General features: G+C 38.8%; 1 protein-coding gene across 1 annotated transcript in view; it reads left to right on the top strand.

The window, feature by feature from the left end:
- CEBPZ (CCAAT enhancer binding protein zeta) overlaps positions 1–21,362 on the top strand; it is a 38,561-nt gene that overhangs the window by 1,655 nt on the left and 15,544 nt on the right. The window contains exons 2-8 of the mRNA XM_077133996.1: positions 466–1,961; positions 5,648–5,879; positions 6,488–6,677; positions 8,633–8,721; positions 20,032–20,085; positions 20,630–20,732; positions 20,837–20,905. Of these exons, the coding sequence (XP_076990111.1) occupies positions 466–1,961; positions 5,648–5,879; positions 6,488–6,677; positions 8,633–8,721; positions 20,032–20,085; positions 20,630–20,732; positions 20,837–20,905 (2,233 nt within the window). The remainder of the gene's footprint in view (positions 1–465; positions 1,962–5,647; positions 5,880–6,487; positions 6,678–8,632; positions 8,722–20,031; positions 20,086–20,629; positions 20,733–20,836; positions 20,906–21,362) is intronic.

Genomic DNA, 21,362 nt, shown 5'->3' with positions numbered 1-21,362 from the left:
TTTCCTATGAACTATCTTTTCATATCTTTTGCACAGTTTTCTTTTGGATTATTGGTCATTTTATTACTGCTTTGTAGAAATTTTATATTTTGTTATTAAACCTAGTTATTCTTTTATGAATGAAATATTCTGTATGTTTTGTGTGAGAGAAACTAATATACTTACCTATCCTTTCCTTTCTGGGCCTTGAGTTTTATGTCAGATTTGTAAAGATTTTGCCTACTATGAAATTACTATTTTTAAATTGCTTTGTGCTTTCTCCTATTATGGTTTTATTTTTCACATTTAACTATTTGAGCCATCAAATATTTATTTTGGTATAGGGTGCCCAGGCAGTACCATGATAAGCCAATTTAATTGATTTTGAACATACTGAATTCAAATTAACTGAATTCAGTTTTAACTCTTGAGTTTTAACTAAATCGTCAGATTTGTAATTTTTAACTTTCTTCCGTATTTATGCAGCAAGATTACCTTATGCTGGCTACTTTGGATGAAAATGAAGAAGTGGTGGATGGAGGCAAAAAAGGAGCAATTGATGACTTTCAGCAAGGTGAATTGGAAGCATTTATACAAAATCTTAGTTTGGCCAAGTATGCAAAAGCTTTTTTAATTGAGGAAGATGAACCAGCTATTAAAGAAGATGCCAGCAAAGAAGTAATGAAAGCATCTAAAGTAAATAATAAAAAGCAAAATACAGCAAAAAGTGAACAAACATTGAACAGTAAGGTCAAAAATAAGAAGAGGTCAGAACAACTTTCTGAGGAGAACAATAGTACCATACCAAAGAAAGAGAAGCTACGGGACATGTTTGAATTTTTTGAGAGACAAACATTGTTATTCAAACCTGGAGGCAAATGGTTTGATTTGGAGCATAGCAGTGAATATTCTTTGGAACCCCAGCCTCGGGATGTTGTGTCTAAGTACAAAGCCTTGGCTCAGAAGTTGTATGAGCATGAAATCGCCTTATTTAGAAGTAAAACGAATAATCAAAAGGGAGCCTCTTCTACCTGGATGAAGGCAATTGTGTCTTCCGGGACACTAGGTGATAGGATGGCAGCCATGATCCTTCTGATTCAGGATGATGCTATTCATACCCTTCAGTTTGTAGAAACTCTTGTGAGCCTTGTGAAAAAAAAGGGTAGCAAACAGCAGTGCCTGGTGGCTTTGGATACTTTCAAAGAGTTACTCATTACAGACCTTCTGCCAGACAGTCGGAAGCTACGAATTTTCAGCCAGCATCCTTTCACCAAACTAGAGCAGTTGTCCAGTGGCAACAAGGACTCCAGAGATAGAAGATTGATATTATGGTATTTTGAACACCAGCTGAAACACTTAGTGGCTGAATTTGTGCAAGTCTTAGAAACGTTAAGCCATGATTCACTAGCAGCCACTAAAATTCGAGCCCTTACAGTGGCTCATGAGCTTCTTTGTAACAAACCGGAAGAAGAAAAGGCTCTTCTAGTGCAGGTGGTAAATAAACTGGGAGATCCTCAGAACAGAATAGCCACAAAAGCCTCCCATCTGTTAGAGACATTACTTTGTAAACATCCCAACATGAAAGGAGTTGTGTGTAGTGAAGTGGAAAGACTACTCTTTCGCTCAAATATTAGCCCCAAAGCTCAGTATTATGCAATTTGCCTTTTAAATCAAATGGTCCTCTCCAATGAAGAAAGTGACTTGGCTAGCAAATTAATAACCCTTTATTTTTGCTTTTTTCGGACTTGTATCAAGAAAAAAGATATTGAGTCAAAAATGCTTAGTGCCCTTTTAACAGGAGTGAATAGAGCATACCCCTATGCTCAGACTGGTGATGACAAAGTGAGAGAGCAGCTTGACACGCTGTTTAAAGTGTTGCACGTTGTGAATTTTAATACTTGTGTACAGGCTTTAATGTTGCTTTTCCAAGTAATGAATTCTCAGCAGTCAATATCTGATCGGTATTATGCAGCATTATACAGGTAAGCACATGCTATCACAATATGTGAATGTGAGAAATAACTTGATCTTGTCTAGCACATGCCTTTCCTCTCTGGTGCAAGAGAGTTTAAATCATTGTTTCCCTGTTGAGCACAAACTGTGTGTTAAATGCTTTAAATGCATTGCTTAATTTTTTTTATTTTTGAGAAGTTGTTAAAATACAGGAAAATACAAAACAAAACGAAAAACAGGAGCTATGTCCTGCTACCCAGTATTTCAAGATTAACATTTTTCAGTATTTATTTTAAATCATTTGGGGTATTAAAGAAATAGCACTGGAGATGTAATCCAAGTTTCCTTTCCCCATTATCCTTGACCCTTTACCTCCTCCCTACTGTCCTCCACGTAACCATTCAGTGATGCAGTCAGCACATATTTTCTGAGTGTGGAGTGTGCTGGGCACTGTTCCGGGTGCCCAGGAAATAGCACAGTGAGCAAAATCCAACTTAGAAGCTCTTAAATTTCGGGAAGACAGCTGTTAAACAGGAAAGTAAAATAGAAGTATGTTAAATAAAAAGTGTTGGGGATTGCAGTTTGAAATTTTGTTTTCAGAACTTTGCAACACAGAGGGGTGATATCTTGAATACTATATGTAAGTTTTGAACTATAACCAACAAACTGAATTCAAGAGTTTACTGTATTTCCCTCTAATCCATCCTAATCATTTTATATACATAGATCTTATAAGAAAATGTAACATGGTAGTTAATAACTTAGACTTAAGCCACACTGCCTAGGTTTGCATCCCAGCCATTAGTTGCTGTGTAACTCTGAGCACATTCATTTAATCCTCATTATGATTAATCTCATTTTACTGTCCCTGAATGTATTTGTCTGTAAAATGGAGAGAAAAACACTTATCTTAAAGGGCTATTATGAAGTTAGGAAACTTGCCCAAGGTAACACAGCAAATAAAGGCAGAACTGGAACTTTTAATCCAGTGAGCTAATGTGTATGTGAACTAATGTAATCTTCATGTGTATATTAAGTATTAAATATTACACACATTTTTTTGTTTTGTTGTTTAACCCTCTTGGCTCCCCAGCCTGTATGGTACAGTAATGTGTACAAGGTAATACAGCTATTAAAAGCACACAGTTAGGTAGGCGTATCCAAGTCAGCCAGCTTCGGCACTCATAGCATTTGATGGCCTTGAGTGCACTCGTGCACTAAAAAGATTTTTCCGCAACCCTTTAATAAAAGTCTATGATTTTTTTTACTTAGTAGTTACTTAATGTTGTTTTAGTTTGAGAAGAGTTCCAAGGCTGAAGGCCTAATGGTTTGTTTTTGAGTCTTGGGATCTTTTTTTTTTTTTTTTTAACTTTTGGAGGTCATAAGAATGTCTGATTTTTAGAAAATATTTGGAATCTTTTATAGTAAAACAGATCTTTAAAAAAATATCTATTCAACATCACAGTCTGTTTAATATAACAGTCTAAAAATCTCCAAGGTGCATTCCTACGTTCTTTAAATTACTGTTTGCCAAGAGCTCTCACAGATAGACTTTTTCAGAGGGCTTTTAAACCTAAGTATTTATTTGTACTTGGTTTTATTAAGAATCCTTAAAAAATATCCTTAAAATTATACTGGTAGCTACATCACCACATTTAGAAGACTGAGAAATGAAAATTTGAATTTTCAAGTCAGTGGGCTGAGTTTGTTTACAAAAATTGGATTAATAAAAACTTCAGGAACATATTCTTCTGTCAAATGGTGAAGATACTTATATCAAAATTCTTCTCAGATGTTTCTGGTGATGTAAAAATGGAATGAATAACTGAAAATGAGTTACAGGATGAGTGGAAATGGTGAGAAAATTTAAATGTGAAGAGGATAAGTGAGTATCACAGGTTGAAGAGTGCAGAGTATGACCAGGATGGACTAGAGTTATGGAACTAACAAATGGGGAGAAGTAGGTATGCAGAGGAGAATGAAAATGCTTCAAGAATTAAGTACTTTGATTTCTTGTGTTAGTGAAAGAATAGAACTGTTTAAAATAAGGAAGTAATGATTCTTTTATAAATTTCCTTTTTTTTTTTTTTCCTGGGCAGGCACCAGGAATCAAACCCGGGTCCTCTGGCATGGCAAGCAAGCATTCTTGCCTGCTGAGCCATCATGGCCCGCCCTATAAATTTCCTTTTAAATAAAGGAAGTAATCTGGAGAATTGTTAATTTTGGGTGTCCTTTTGTAGTGGAAGTCTAGAGTTTTGGGGGTATCACTAGGGTTCAACTATGGTAGAGAAAGAACTTGGAAAGTTCATATGAGATAGTACTTAAGCAACCTGCAGAAGAGAGACTTTGGGAAGAGAAGGACTCATAATAACTGTATAGTTTTGAGCATTTGAAGGCTGTAAATAAAGAAGGTAGTTTCTATACATGAATTGTCCAGTATAGGATTGGGCTCCTAGAGAGATAGTGAGCAATCCACAATCACTAAAGACATTGACAACTTACTGCGTAAGTTTTTTATTATTTGGCAAGTATTCAGCCCTTATTCAGTGCTGGGACTTCATTGTTGTTACAATAATGGATGACAAAGACAAATTCCCTGTCTGGGACTTTGGGGAAAAAGCGAGAGGGGAGACAGAAACTCGGATCTTCTAGGCCACTGCTGTTTTCACAAGTTACTTACTTTTTTTTTCAAATGAAATTTTATTGTGATGTATTCATATACCATACAATCCATCCACAGTATACAATCAGTGCTTCACAGTATCATCATGATTGTGCATTCATTCATCAATCTTAGAGCATACTCCAGAAAAGATATAAAAAGAAAACCTCAAACATCTGATACCCCTTACCACCACCTCCCTTATTGATCCCTAGTATTACATTCTACCCAGTTTGAAGACATACAATAAAAGTAAGTTTACTAAGACAGCGTAGTATTGTTGGAGATAGCTGTATAGGTCAGTAGAACAGAATAAAACATCTAGAAGTAGATCCATACAAACAAGGACAGCCAGCCTTTTTTTTTTGTCTATATAGCTATGCAATCATTATCAAAGATCGGGGTACTGGACTGTAGTGCAGTATTTGCGGTATTTTCTTCTAGCTATTCTAATACACTAGACACTAAAAAGAAATATCTATATAATGAGTCAGTTGTCATAATTATTTGTTAAATCTGAATTTCTCTGTTATTCCTCCTCCCTCTCATTTAATCATCAGGGATATCTGGGCAGTGATCATTCTAACTTCTTCATGGTGGAAGGGGGTGTTGATCTTAGGGGTAGAAATTAGTTGATGTTCTTGCAGAGGCTGGTACCTCTGGATTTCAGGGTTTATCTGGCATGGGGCAATCTGAAGGCCTTAAATTTTTGAAAAAATAAACAGATTACTTTTCATATTTGGGTTGGATTAGCCTTTCTATAAAAAACATTGCTGCCTGGGTTGTGCCTATTAATCTAGAGAAGAGAGCCACTTGGAAAAGAAAAGAAATTACAAACTTGGATGCTCCCTGCTTCTGTAATCTGGTACTATCTTCATTCTTTCTGTTGGGTCATTTACTTTTGGTTTACCTGTTAAGGCAGAAATGATCTCTTCTAAAATAGAGGGGAAGGTTATCTGTTATTAAGACAAAGTTAGTAGTCACTTCTCATATGTGCCTCCTGTTTGTGGAGAAGTGTTATGAGTAAACATTTGGCCTTGTTTTGTTTTACAGGAAGATGTTGGATCCAGGGTTGATATCATGTTCCAAGCAAGCCATGTTTCTTAACCTTGTCTACAAGTCTCTGAAAGCTGACATTGTGTTGCGCCGGGTGAAGGCTTTTGTGAAGAGGTTACTTCAAGTTACTTGTGAACAGACGCCGCCATTCATATGTGGAGCTTTATATCTTGTTTCTGAGATCATTAAAGTAAAGCCGGGTTTGAGAAGTCAACTAGACAATCACCTGGTATATTTTACAACTACTTTTTAAATCTCATGGGTTCTGAAACATATCGGTATTTTTTTGTTGGCTTCAGTGACAATAACTAAGTGTATGAGTTCTTGAATCTGACAGACCTGTATTATAGTCCCAGCTGCACACCTTACTAGCTGGGCATTTGGCTACACCCGTGTAGTGGTTATAAACTGTACTAGCAATGCTATGAGTTAGTTCAGAAGGTTTTAAACTGTTAACTAGTTCTCTTAAGCCTGTTTGTTCAGTTGTGAAATAGAAATACATATAACCCATGGGATTATTCATTGAGCACTCTACAGTTGTTAAGTATTTTCAAAGCATCTGGAATTTATTTGAGAGCTGATTGTTTTTAAATGATAGAATCCCAAAGTTGCATGGCTCAAATTTAAACTCTGTTACATTTAGAGATAAGAATATATCTCCCCTCTTGTTCTCAGTATCATGGATGGCCATCATTTTACTTTGAGTAGAACTTTGTGGTGTTTACAGAATTCTAATAAGCGAATCTTCTTCAGAGCTCTACATCACTTAATTGAATACAGACGTTATTGCAACTTCTAGTTGATTAACCTGGTTTCATGAAACTACTTTTTTGTTAGGAGTCTGATGATGAAGAAAATTTTATTGACATAGGAGATGATGAAGACATAGAAAAATTCACTGATGCAGACAAAGAAATGGAAACAGAAACCATTAGAAAAGTTGAGAAAGAAAAAACTGCATCTGAAAGTCATATGAAAACCAAAAATCGAGAGCTTGCTTCCTGGGTACACTTTGATAATTTGAAAGGTGAGCTTTTTTAAACTTTAAGTTATTCTCTTGAACTCTTATTCCCCTTCCTCCTTTTTGGGGGGTGTTGGGTGGGTGCATGTGCTGGGAATCGAATACAGGTCTCCAACGTGGCAGGCAAGCATTATACCACTGAAACACCTGTGCACCCTTTCCCCTTTGATTCTTTTTTTTCACATGGGCAGGCACCAGGAATTGAAATTGGGTCTCAGGAATTGAAACTGGGTCTCCGGCATGGCAGGCAAGAATTCTGCCATTGAGCCACCATCACACCACCCTCCCCTTTGATTTTAATACAAATTAATATTATGCCCTTTTGAAATTCTTCAGCATCCCTTTCTTAAAAATAGATTTCCAACACCTAAAACTCATTTTCTTTTGCCATCTTACAATTTGATGGAAGATGGGCTTCCTGGGAGGGACCAGTGAACATTGTACCTTTACCCAAAATGTGGGTTCATACTAGGAATAAGCATTCCCTTTGGCAGTTTTTCACTTACCATGGACTTATTCATTGCATTAAGGGCAAGAAGTAGGAGTGGGCAGCTATGGTGTGACTGACAAAAAGGGTGTGTTTTATGCTTAACCTAGAGGGATCATTTTCTGTGATCCATAAACATAGTAAATGGAGGCACTTCTCATTCAGGGCGTGGAGCTGAAGTTGGGGAATACAAGGCATTCACTGAGTGTGCTCAGAAGTCCTCCTGAGCCTTCTTTGAACCATCTGTGAGGAACAGCATGCATGTTTGTTATTGACATCCTGTTCATTAATTTGTGTGTATAAATGTATTTTGCATGCAGCTTATTAATAAATGGTACATATGTAAAATGTTTTGCAAAAGGGGCTCTCTTGTAACCAGATCTGCTTGAATCACTTATTTATTGACAAAACTATAGGTGATATACATTTTCAAATAATTTAGAAATTAAAGCCAACACATTTTATGGCTGTGAAAATTAAATGAGAAAACTGTGGAAACCTCATTGCTTCAGATATAAATATGATAAGTGTATACCTTTGGAGCAGTTTTAGTTTCCTGACTTTTATCTCTACATGTAAAGCCTCAGATAAGAAACACAGATGAAGACAGTTTATAGCAAAGTTTGATTTATAAATAGAAATACTTGTTTATATGTTATAAATAATATGGGGCTTTTGGGTTTTCATTTGACCATCATATTCACCTTCTGTGGTTTCTTAATATTTTAGGACCAAAAACTTTCTGTGAGACAGAAACTTTGAATGTTTTTTGCCGTTTAAATTCAATCTCTTACTAGTTCTAATTGAATAATAGAGGTAAAGAAACCTTAGAAATACAGCCTCTTCATTTGAGGCTGTATAAAAAGAATATTAGCCTTGAGGATCAAGAAACATGGTGCCAGATCAATTCTTCAAATTGTTGTGGGACTCTTGGTCAGCTTATTTAATTGCTCTAAACTTGCCTGAGAAGGCTAGAAGACAAGTCTGGTAGCCCCCAGGAAAAGTTTTTAAAATAATCCATCAGTTGCCCTAGAAGCTAAATTGAGAATAAAGACAAATATTTAGAGCACTGTAAAGCTAGGCCTTTTTCATTTTCAGGTTATTTGCCGTCTTAACACTTAAGATCTAATTGACCAAGAAACAGGCACCTTTTGTTGCAATTTAGAAAAGGAGGATTTGGGAGTGGGGGGGCAGTGCTTGGGCCAGGAATCGAACCTGGGTTTCCCACAGGGCAGGCAAGCATTCTACCACTGGGAGAAATTTTTGAAGGGAGCTTTTAATAGTTGGGACACACAGGCTGCCTGGTTTGCTTGTATACCAAAATAAATTCTTGAAGGGACTGTTGAAATTTTAATCTAGGTAAGATCTACAGTGTTAGACATTATATTTATCCATACCAGCATTAATGGTGATGGTTTAAGTGACCTCTTGGGCTAGGAATAAAGCATGAAAAGTACCTTTTTTTTTTTTTCAGGTGGCAAACAATTAAATACGTATGATCCATTCAGCAGAAACCCTTTGTTCTGTGGAGCTGAAAATACAAGTCTTTGGGAACTCAAGAAGGTAAAATAATTCCAGATTGTTTTTTAATTCATTATGCTATATATTTGCCCTGATGGATTTAACACCTTGAAGTTTTTATTTCTTCCTGAAAACAATAAACACTGACTGTTTGTTTCGTTATTTAAACACCAGTTTATAGTTATAAAGAAGCAAGTAGAAGTACGTTGCATGACTATGATGCTTTGAAATCATTCATATTTCTTTTGTCTCTGATAAATTATTTACATTTCCACATTTGGGGAGGAAACTGTGTGAGATAATAATGTGAATGTAGAGTAAGGATATTTTACATGGCTGTAAAGTTATGTTTTTGTAGGTAGAATGTCACATATAATGGTTCTGTAAAAGAGATCAATATTTGTTTAAGAAATAGATGACCCTGAAAAGTTTTGTTAGAATTTTTTGCAAATAACAGTTACTTTTTAAATGCTTCAGAGAAATTCGTATTTCACATCATCTTTTTGTAAAGTAAATAAGTGGAGCGTCTCTCGAAGTGTGAGCACACATCTCTGGGGTCCCTGACACTCTTTCCGTGTGTCTGCAAAGTCAAAACTGTTTTTATAGTAACACCAAGATGTTATTTGCCTCTGGAACTGTGTTAACATTGGCACTGAGGGTGTAAAAGAAAAGAAGGGTAAAACTGTTGGGGCCTCAGCATGAATTAAGGCAGTGTACCAGACTGCACTAGTAGCCATTATATTTTCACCACCACATTCTTCGAATAGAAAAGAAAAAAACAGCCAGTATCACTTAAAAATAATGAAGCAGACTTCCGGAGAAGATGGCGGCTTAGTAAGACGCGCGGATCTTAGTTCCTCCTCCAGAACAGCTACTAGGGGAGTAGAAACGATACAGAACAGCTCCCGGAGCCACGACAGAGATCAAAAAGAGCGTACTCCATCCTGGAACGGCAGACTGGCTGAGAGAACCCGCTCCGGTGAGATCGCCGAGGGGCGCGGGCTTCCCCGGGCGGGGCGGAAAGCAGCCGGAGTCCCTCCCTTCCTCCTTCCCGGGCCAGCTGGCAGAATTGGGCAGGTGGTCCCCTCAAGCCGCGCCCCCATCACGTGCGGCCCCCCGGACCAACTGAGAGAATTGGATCGGATATCCCCAGTCCGCGGAGAACGGTGATCGGGGGGGGTCCCTTCCAAACACATGACTCCCCGGTCCGGCTGGGAATGATGCACTCTCCCGGACCGCGGCGGCTGTACCCTCCCGCCATGCTTGGCGCCCCGGGCCCACTAGGAAATTCGGACGGGCACTCTCACGGGCTGCGGCGGCCTGTGACCCTCCCCACGTTCGGACCCCCGGGCCGGCTGGCACTCTTCCAAGCCACTTCGGCTGGCAAACCTCCCCCACAGCGAGAGTTTTCCAAAGTTAAAGGACCCACAGCACCTTTTACTGGTGGGACCTGCAGACAAATGTGTGCCACGAGCGCCACCTACTGGGCAGGATAAGAAAAACAGAACCTAGAGATTTCACAGAAAAATCTTTCAACCTGTTGGGTCCAACACCCTGGGAAATCTGACTAAATGCCCAGACGCCAACAGAAGATAACAGATCACGATCAGAAAATTGAAAATATGGCCCAGTCAAAGGAGCAAACCAATAGTTCAAATGAGATACAGGAGCTGAGACAACTAATGCTGAATATACGAACAGAAATGGAAAACCTCTTCAAAAACAAAATTGATAAATTGAGGGAGGACATAAAGAAGACATGGGCTGAACAAAAAGAAGAAATAGAAAAACTGGAAAAACAAATCACAGAGGAGGAGGGGCCAAGATGGCGGCTTAGTAAGGTACGTGCGTCTTAGTTCCTCCTCCAGAGCAACTACTAGGTGAACAGAAACAGTGCAGAACAGCTCCCGGGGCCACGGCAGGGAATGGACACACAGCGTACCCAGTCTGGACTGGCTAGTCTGACTGCGAGACTCTGCTGCGGTGAGATCCCCGAGCGGCGGCCGGAGCTTCTCCCTCCCTCCTTCCTGGGCCGGCTGAGAGTCTCGGAGAGGCAAGTTTCCCAAGCCGCGGCGGCCGGCGCCCCTCTTTTGCGGGCGGCTTCCTGGACCGGCTACGAGTCTCGGATCAGAGGGCTACCCAAGCCGCGGCGGCCAGCGCCCCTCTTTTGCGGGCGGCTTCCTGGACTGGCTACAAATCTCGGATCAGAGGGCTACCCAAGCCGCGGTGGCTGGCGCCCCTCCCCCGCGGGCAGCTTCCTGGACCGGCTACAAGTCTCGGATCAGCGGGCTACCCAAGCCGCGGTGGCCAGCGACCGATGCCCCTCCCCCGCGGGTGGCTTCCTGGTCCGGTGGTGAATTCCCCGGGCCGCTGCGGCCGGCGAACGACACCCCTCCAGGGAGAGGAGGGAATTTCCAACAGTGGCAGGGACTGGGTCCAACCAAACACCAATAGGGGAATTAATAAAGCAGCCAAAGGGTCCCCTCAAGCGGCGGCGGCTGACGCCCCCACCACGCGCAGCCGCCCGGACCAACTGAGAGGATTGGATGGGAAATCCCCCAGGCCACGGAGAACAGTGAACAGGGGGATCCCTTCCAAACACGTGAGACAAACGTGTGCCACGAGCGCCACCTACTGGGCAGGATAAGAAAAACAGAACCCAGAGATTTCACAGAAAAATCTTACAACCTTGTTGGGTCCGACACCCAGGGAAATCTGACTAAATGCCCAGACGCCAGCAGAAGATAACGGTCCACGCTCAGAAGATTGAGAATATGGCCCAGTCAAAGCAACAAACCAATAGTTCAAATGAGATACAGGAGCTGAGACAACTAATGCTGAATATACGAACAGAAATGGAAAACCTCTTCAAAAATGAAATCGATAAATTGAGGGAGGACATGAAGAAGACATGGGCTGAACAAAAAGAAGAAATAGAAAAACTGAAAAAACAAATCACAGAACTTATGGAAGTGAAGGACAAAGTAGAAAAGATGGAAAAAACAATGGATACATACAATGATAGATTTAAAGAGACAGAAGATAGAATTAGTGATTTGGAGGATGGAACATCTGAATTCCAAAAAGAAACAGAAACTATCGGGAAAAGAATGGAAAAATTTGAACAGGGTATCAGGGAACTCAAGGACAATATGAACCGCACAAATATACATGTTGTGGGTGTCCCAGAAGGAGAAGAGAAGGGAAAAGGAGGAGAAAAACTAATGGAAGAAATTATCACTGAAAATTTCCCAACTCTTATGAAAGACCTAGAATTACAGATCCAAGAAGTGCAGCGCACCCCGAAGAGATTAGACCCAAATAGGCGTTCTCCAAGACACTTACTAGTTAGAATGTCAGAGGTCAAAGAGAAAGAGAGGATCTTGAAAGCAGCGAGAGAGAATCAATCCATCACATACAAGGGAAACCCAATAAGACTAGGTGTAGATTTCTCAGCAGAAATCATGGAAGCTAGAAGACAGTGGGATGATATATTTAAATTACTAAAAGAGAAAAACTGCCAACCAAGACTCCTGTATCCAGCAAAATTGTCCTTCAAAAATGAGGGAGAAATTAAAACATTCTCAGACAAAAAGTCACTGAGAGAATTTGTGACCAAGAGACCAGCTCTGCAAGAAATACTAAAGGGAGCACTAGAGTCAGATACGAAAAGACAGAAGACAGAGGTATGGAGAAGAATGTAGAAAGAAGGAAAGTCAGATATGATACATATAATACAAAAGGCAAAATGGTAGAGGAAAGTATTATCCAAACAGTAATAACACTAAATGTTAATGGACTGAATTCCCCAATCAAAGGACATAGATTGGCAGAATGGATTAAAAAACAGGATCCTTCTATATGCTGTCTACAGGAAACACATCTTAGACCCAAAGATAAACATAGGTTGAAAGTGAAAGGTTGGGAAAAGATATTTCATGTAAATAACAACCAGAAAAGAGCAGGAGTGGCTATACTAATATCCAACAAATTAAACTTCAAATGTAAAACAGTTAAAAGAGACAAAGAGGGACACTATATACTAATAAAAGGAACAATTAATCAAGAAGACATAGCAATCATAAATATTTATGCACCGAACCAGAATGCCCCAAAATACGTGAGGAATACACTGCAAACACTGAAAAGGGAAATAGACACATCTACCATAATAGTTGGAGACTTCAATTCCCCACTCTCATCAATGGACAGAACATCTAGACAGAGGATCAGTAAAGAAATAGAGAATCTGAATATTACTATAAATGAGCTAGACTTAACAGACATTTATAGGACATTACATCCCACAACAGCAGGATACACCTTTTTCTCAAGTGCTCATGGATCATTCTCAAAGATAGACCATATGCTGGGTCACAAAGCAAGTCTTAACAAATTTAAAAAGATTGAAATCATACAGAACACTTTCTCGGATCATAAAGGAATGAAGTTGGAAATCAATAATAGGCGGAGCGCCAGAAAATTCACAAATACGTGGAGGCTCAACAACACACTCTTAAACAACGAGTGGGTCAAAGAAGAAATTGCAAGAGAAATTAACAAATACCTCGAGGCAAATGAAAATGAAAACACAACATATCAAAACTTATGGGACGCAGCAAAGGCAGTTCTACGAGGGAAATTTATTGCCCTAAATGCCTTTATCAGAAAAGAAGAAAAGGCAAAAATGCAGGAATTAACTGTCCACTTGGAAGAACTGGAGAAAGAACAGCAAAGTAATCCCAAAGCAAGCAAAAGGAAAGAAATAACAAAGATTAGAGCACAAATAAATGAAATTGAAAACAATAGAGAAAATCAATAAGACCAGAAGTTGGTTCTATGAGAAAATGAATAAGATTGATGGGCCCTTAGCAAGATTGACAAAAAAGAAGAGAGAGGATGCAAATAAATAAGATCAGAAATGGAAGAGGAGACATAACTACTGACCTCACAGAAATAAAGGAGGTAATAACAGGATACTATGAACAACTTTACGCTAATAAATACAACAATTTAGATGAAATGGACGGGTTCCTGGAAAGACATGAACAACCAACTTTGACTCAAGAAGACATAGATGACCTCAACAAACCAATCACAAGTAAAGAAATTGAATTAGTCATTCAAAAGCTTCCTAAAAAAGAAAAGTCCAGGACCAGACGGCTTCACATGTGAATTCTATCAAACATTCCAGAAAGAATTAGTACCAACTCTCCTCAAACTCTTCAAAAAAATCGAAGCGGAGGGAAAGCTACCTAATTCATTCTATGAAGCCAACATCACCCTCATACCAAAACCAGGCAAAGATATTACAAAAAAAGAAAACTACAGGCCAATCTCTCCAATGAATATAGATGCAAAAACCCTCAATAAAATTCTAGCAAATCGAATCCAACAACACATTAAAAGAATTATACATCATGACCAAGTAGGATTCACCCCAGGTATGCAAGGATGGTTCAACATAAGAAAATCAATTAATGTAATGCACCATATCAACAAATCAAAGCAGAAAAATCACATGATCATCTCAATTGATGCAGAGAAGGCATTTGATAAGATTCAACATCCTTTCCTGTTGAAAACACTTCAAAAGATAGGAATACAAGGGAACTTCCTTAAAATGATAGAGGGAATATATGAAAAACCCACAGCTAATATCATCCTCAATGGGGAATAATTGAAAACTTTCCCCCTAAGATCAGAAACAAGACAAGGATGTCCACTATCACCACTATTATTCAACATTGTGTTGGAGGTTCTAGCCAGAGCAATTAGACAAGAAAAAGAAATACAAGGCATCAGAATTGGAAAGGAAGAAGTAAAACTATCACTGTTTGCAGACGATATGATACTATACGTTGAAAACCCGGAAAAATCCACAACAAAACTACTATAGCTAATAAATGAGTACAGCAAAGTAGCAGGTTACAAGATCAACATTCAAAAATCTGTAGCATTTCTATACACTCGTAATGAGCAAGCTGAGGGGGAAATCAAGAAACGAATCCCATTTACAATTGCAACTAAAAGAATGAAATACCTAGGAATAAATTTAACTAAAGAGACAAAAAACCTATATAAAGAAAACTACGAAAAACTGTTAAAAGAAATCACAGAAGACCTAAATAGATGGAAGGGCATACCGTGTTCATGGATTGGAAGACTAAATATAGTTAAGATGTCAATCCTACCTAAATTGATTTACAGATTCAATGCAATACCAATCAAAATCCCAACAACTTGTTTTTCAGAAATAGAAAAACCAATAAGCAAATTTATCTGGAAGGGCAGTGTGCCCCGAATTGCTAAAAACATCTTGAGGAAAAAAAACGAAGCTGGAGGTCTCGCACTGCCTGACTTTAAGGCATATTATGAAGCCACAGTGGTCAAAACAGCATGGTATTGGCATAAAGATAGATATATCGACCAATGGAATCGAATAGAGTGCTCAGATATAGACCCTCTCATCTATGGACATTTGATCTTTGATAAGGCAGTCAAGCCAACTCACCTGGGACAGAACAGTCTCTTCAATAAATGGTGCCTAGAGAACTGGATATCCATATGCAAAAGAATGAAAGAAGACCCATCTCTCACACCCTATACAAAAGTTAACTCAAAATGGATCAAAGATCTAAACATTAGGTCTAAGACCATAAAACAGTTAGAGGAAAATGTAGGGAGATATCTTATGAATCTTACAACTGGAGGCGATTTTATGGACCTTAAACCTAAAGCAAGAGCACTGAAGAAGGAAATCAATAAAAGGGAACTCCTCAAAATTAAACACTTTTGTGCATCAAAGAACTTCATCAAGAAAGTAGAAAGACAGCCTACACAATGGAGACAATATTTGGAAATGACATATCAGATAAAGGTCTAGTATCCAGAATTTATAAAGAGATTGTTCAACTCAACAACAACAAAAAGACAGCCAACCCAATTACAAAGTGGGAAAAAGACTTCAACAGACACCTCTCAGAAGAGGAAATATAAATGGCCAAAAGGCACAGGAGGAGATGCTCAATGTCCCTGGCCATTAGAGAAATGCAAATCAAAACCACAATGAGATATCATCTCACACCCACCAGAATGGCCATTATCAACAAAACAGAAAATGACAAGTGCTGGAGAGGATGCGGAGAAAGAGGCACACTTATCCACTGTTGGTGGGAATGTCAAATGGTGCAACCACTGTGGAAGGCAGTTTGCCGGTTCCTCAAGAAGCTGAATATAGAATTGCCATATGACCCAGCAATACCATTGCTGGGTATCTACTCAAAGGACTTAAGGGCAAAGACATAAACGGACATTTGCACACCAATGTTTATAGCAGCGTTATTTACAATTGCAAAGAGATGGAAACAGCCAAAATGTCCATCAACAGACGAGTGGCTAAACAAACTGTGGTATATACATACGATGGAATATTATGCAGCTTTAAGCCAGGATAAACTTATGAAGCATGTAATAACATGGATGGACCTAGAGAACATTATGCTGTGTGAGTCTAAGCAAAAACTAAAGGACAAATACTGTATGGTCCCACTGATGTGAACCGACGTTCGAGAATAAACTTGGAATATGTCATTGGTAACAGAGTCCAGCAGGAGTTAGAAACAGGGTAAGATAATGTTGTAATTGGAGCTGAAGGGATACAGACTGTGCAACAGGACTAGATACAAAAACTCAAAAATGGACAGCACAGTAATACCTAATTGTAAAGTAATCATGTTGAAACACTGAATGAAACTGCATCTGAACTATAGGTTTTTTTTTTGTTTTTTTTTTACTATTATTATTACTTTTATTTCTTTTCTCTATATTAACATTCTGTATCTTTTTCTGTTGTGTTGCTAGTTCTTCTAAACCGATGCAAAGGTACTAAGAAACGATGATCATGCATCTATGTGATGATGTTAAGAATTACTGATTGCATATGTTGAATGGTATGATTTCTAAATGTTGGGTTAATTTCTTTTTTTCCATTAATTAATAAAAAAAAATGTAAGTGGGATTACACATGAGGCCTCTACAAAAATAAGTATTGGTAGAACATAACACCATTGAGCACAAATCAAAGAGCAGAAGAGAAGTTACAAGAACTCTTAGGCAACAAAGAAAAGCAGATCAAACTCTAAAAAAAAAAAGAATAGTGAAGCAAGGAAAATTACTGATTTTATTATCTCCACCTTAAAATACGTCTTTTTTTATATTTTATATGAATACTTGGCAAATAAAGCATTTCTGTGGCATACCGAAGTATGAAGATTATCTCAAGGAAATGCGCTTGTGCAGTTGCTATTGAAAGCTCCACTCACTGGCTACTTTTTATCATGAAAGAATGATTGACGGACAAGCTGGTCATACAGACTTCGGTATTTGGGAGACATTTTACATGGGCAGGCACTGGGAATCGAACCCGAGTCCTCAGGCATGGCAGGCAAGCACTCTTACCTGCTGAGCCACCGTGGCCCGCCCTGGGAGACATTTTATAAAAATGAATGTAGGTGACCTATATTGCTTCAATAAAACAACTGATAGTATTTGTTGCCAATCATAAATTCAAGGTTTCACGCAAAAATTTGAATTTCAGAAAACTTGAATCCAAAACCTTGAACTTCACAGCTTTTTTAATATTTAAAGACTTTTCCAGTAAAAATAGTGGTGGTATAAAACAGTGTGATTTTTGTGATACTGTGTAATGAAATGTGTCAACATTTGGAAAAACTGTACAATTCAGTTTATCCATATTTTCCAAATGACTAGCCAGGGCACAGTGCTTTAGAGTCATGCATGGATAAAACATCCATTCAGAGTAGACCAATCAGTTTTAAGTAACAAAACCAAAAGTCAATTGATAGGGTTTCAGTTTCCATATTGTAACAGATCTCTGGTTTTTAAGGTAGTATTAAAGAATATCCAAAATTGTCTGAAAGACTATTAAATATTCTTTCCAAGGAACTCATATATCTGTGTGGCCAGTTTTTCTTCATATACTTCAACCAAAGTAACATAGAATACAGGAGCAGATGTAAAAATCAAACTGCTGCCTTTTTTTTTTTTTTAAATTTTTTAAAAACTTTCCTTATTGTATAATATAACATATATATAAAGCAAGAAAGAAAAAAGCAATAATTTTCAGCATACTCTTCAACAGGTAGTTACAGGACAGATCCCAGAGTTTGTGATGGGCTACCATACGATCCTCTCAGATTTTTCCTTCTGGCTTTTCCAGAATGTAGGAGGCTAGAAGGAATAAATACTTTATCATTACAATCGATTTTTTTTTCTTTTTTTGATAAATAGCATATATACAAAACAATAGATTTCGAAGCACAACACAACAGTTAGTTGTAGAACAGATTTCAAAGTTTGGTATGGGTTAAAATTTATATAATTTTAGGTTTTTCTTCTAGGTGCTCTAAGATACTTCTTTTAGTTAAGTATTAGTTTAAAGATTCAGCAATCATATTCATTTTTTAAACCCTATCTTCTCTGTATAACTCCACCATCACTTTTGATCTTTCTATCTCACCCTGTAGGGGTATATGGCCATTCTGATTTTTTCATGCTGAAAGGGGCTGTCAGTAATACAGGGTAGGGAGATGGAACTAGCTGATGTTCTGAAGAGGCTGAGCCTCTAGATCAGACTGTCTTCTTTTAGCATCTGCTGTTTTGAGTCTTTGAAGTCAATTATCTTGTCCTCTGTATCAGTTATTCTTTCTTCTGTCTCTTCAAATCTGGTGTTGTGCGCCTCTAGTATGTTTTTTATTTGGTGAACAGAGTCTTTAATCTCTGTGTATCTGCTGTTTTCCTGTTTATTCTTTGAAATTCCTCTTTATGCTCTTCTGTTGTCTTCTTGATCTTCTTTATGTCATTTGCCATCCCATTTATTTTATTAAATAGACTTGTATGAACATCTTTGATCAGTTGTACCAACATCTGTGTCTCCTCTGGTGTTTTAATTTTGTCATTAGGCTGGCTATATCTGTCTGCATTGTGATATGCTTAATGATCTTCTGCTGTCTTCGTGGCATGTAAATATCTTGACTGATTTACTTTGGGAGTTGATTTCTTTCAGTAATCTAAGGCCTTGTGTTTGTGGGATGGTTGTACAGCAGGATGCAGGGTATGGGGTGGAACCCTCAGTACAGTGATTCGTTTCAGGGCAGGTATAAGCGCAGGTTGCGGATGTTACACTGATGCTTGTGAACGGGGGCGCCCAGCGGCCAGGGAGAATATAGCCATGTGGGTGCACTGGTCTGGGGGGCGTAACCCTGGTGTGTGCTGGTCTAAGGCATGGGGCCCTTTGTGCACATGCCTAGAGCTGTGGCAGCAGGTCGGCATTATGCCATTGTGGATTGGGGGCAGATGTACCCCGCTGCGCAGGTCAGCCCTTTCTCAGAGCTGGGAAGTGAGGCTGAGGGCTGTGCACAAGCGTGATTCTAGGACTGCTGTAAACTGAGGTTCCTAGAGCTGAATGATGTGATTGGGAGTTCGTGTGCATGCATGGGTCTAGGAGTGCCGTAAACTGATGCACAAGGCTCAGGAGGGGCGGGGTGAAGCTGTGCGACACTATGGGCGGGGGGTCGGGGGTAGCCTGGGTATGGAGGTTAGTGCCTGCAGACTTTATGCACTGACAACAGCCTGCAGTGAACGGGAGGGGGAGGTAGTGCTCGGGTGGGGCGCAGGAGAGGTGGGTTGGGCTGCACTTGGGGTGGGGGTGTGCAGGCAGGTATGTGAGGGGGGGGCTGGTGGGGTGGAGTGCATCTAGAGTGTGGGGAATGGAAACGGGTGACGGGGTTCGGGTGCGTGGGGTTTTGGGTGAGTCGCCAGTCACGGGCTGCACTGGTGAGGGTAGTGCACCCAAGGCACACGGCCTCACTTACTTCCTAGTCCCAAGCTCCCATCTGTGAACTCCCATAGGCTATGTGCCAGGCTCCAGCTTTCTGCCTCTCAGTTCTTTGGCCTCTGCAACTAGAACTGGCCCATGTGGTGCAGAAGCCTCTCCCAGGTCAGCAGTACTCCTGAATTGCTACCTCAGTTTCCCTCCTGTCCCCTCTCTAACTTTTCCGTGAAGCAGGGCTAATATTGAGCGACTCTATTCAGCCATCTTCCCAGAAGTCCCAGACTGTCTTCTTTTAAGCCAGCTTGCAAAGTTTGCTTTTCAAACAAAATTGTGATGATATTAAAATATATAAAGTGGTCCTGAGACCACAGTGTTTGAGATTCATTGTTAGAATATATTTACATTGCAAATTTCAATTCTTTGGATTTTCTTAAGTAATCTGCAATTATAATAAGAATTTACATTCAAAATACTGACATTCATATATTTTATTTTAGCTGTCTGAGCATTTTCATCCCTCTGTGGCCCTTTTTGCAAAGACTATCCTTCAGGTAAGTCTGCAATATTCAGGAGACAAGAAATAAGAAAAAAAATAAGTTTAGACAATAAAATGCCATACTGTTTTTGCCACCAAATAGAATCATATATACATTTTATTGCTCTTGTAATCAAACAGTGGTTATTTAATCTAGAGCAGCAACCAGATAATTCTTCCCACTCTGAGATGAATGGAAATACAAGACATCAGAACACCACATTTATAACTTTTTGGCTTTTCACCTGGAGAAAGAGCACCCTTCTCTTTCCCGTTCGCTGAGTTTGCCACATCAGGGTCTGCTTCCTGGTGCATGGTTAGGTGACTGCTGCATTATTTCCCTAACCATAAAGTCAGCATTGCATAATAAAATTTGAGTGTGTGTTTAATTTTTCAAGTAAAGAATAATATACATGAGAAAGGGGTCATTTATTGCATATTTGTAACTTAAGTGCAAATTACTAGAAGGTCTTTTTCTAATCTAGATTCATACACATGAGAGTATATGAATGTGTATATACTTCAGTTCATAAGTCTCTCCCTCTTTTCCCATTTTTCAGGGAAATTATATTCAGTATTCAGGGGACCCACTGCAGGATTTCACACTAATGAGATTCTTGGATCGATTCGTATACCGAAATCCAAAGCCACATAAAGGCAAAGGTATGCTTTTATTTAACAAATTGCTTGTTTTCTGTTGATATTTTATAAATAATGTGAACGTATAACCTAGGTATTTATAATACAGTCTTAATTTTACGTTTTAGAAAACACAGACAGTGTTGTGATGCAGCCAAAAAGGAAACATTTTATAAAGGATGTTCGTAATCTTGCTGGTAAGTAGGAAGCCTGAACAGTTGAAACTGAGTAGACAGTACAAGACAAAGTAATACATAAATTTGTTATTATTTGCTCCACTTTATCAGAATAAAATCTGGGCACCAGAAACATTATCTGTCTTTTGTTCCCCAAAACATATGCATTTTCTATCTATGAAACTAATTATCTGTTTTTCTATTAAGTGCAGATATTTCTTTGCATACCAGATCAGTCCTGACTCTTTTATTTGTTTGGATAATACGTTAAATTAGACCTCATAAATTAACTAATTTCCAGTTGACTTCTTTCACAGATCCAGAGAGATAAAAGGACTTGCCCAGAATTAGTTGAATTAAAATTAGAAGCCATATCCCCTTTTTACCTGAAATGAGTCAGAAATTTTTATTCTGAAGAGAAAAAAACTGTTTTTGTAGTTCCGTAGTCTTTTTACTCTGTTTACTTCAGTATTAAGTA

The sequence above is a fragment of the Tamandua tetradactyla genome, chromosome 17 (assembly GCF_023851605.1).
Source record: "Tamandua tetradactyla isolate mTamTet1 chromosome 17, mTamTet1.pri, whole genome shotgun sequence".
Classification (NCBI taxonomy): Eukaryota; Metazoa; Chordata; class Mammalia; order Pilosa; family Myrmecophagidae; genus Tamandua; species Tamandua tetradactyla.
The sequence above is the reverse complement of the archived record's forward strand: the minus strand, read 5'-3'. Positions and strand labels throughout refer to the sequence as shown.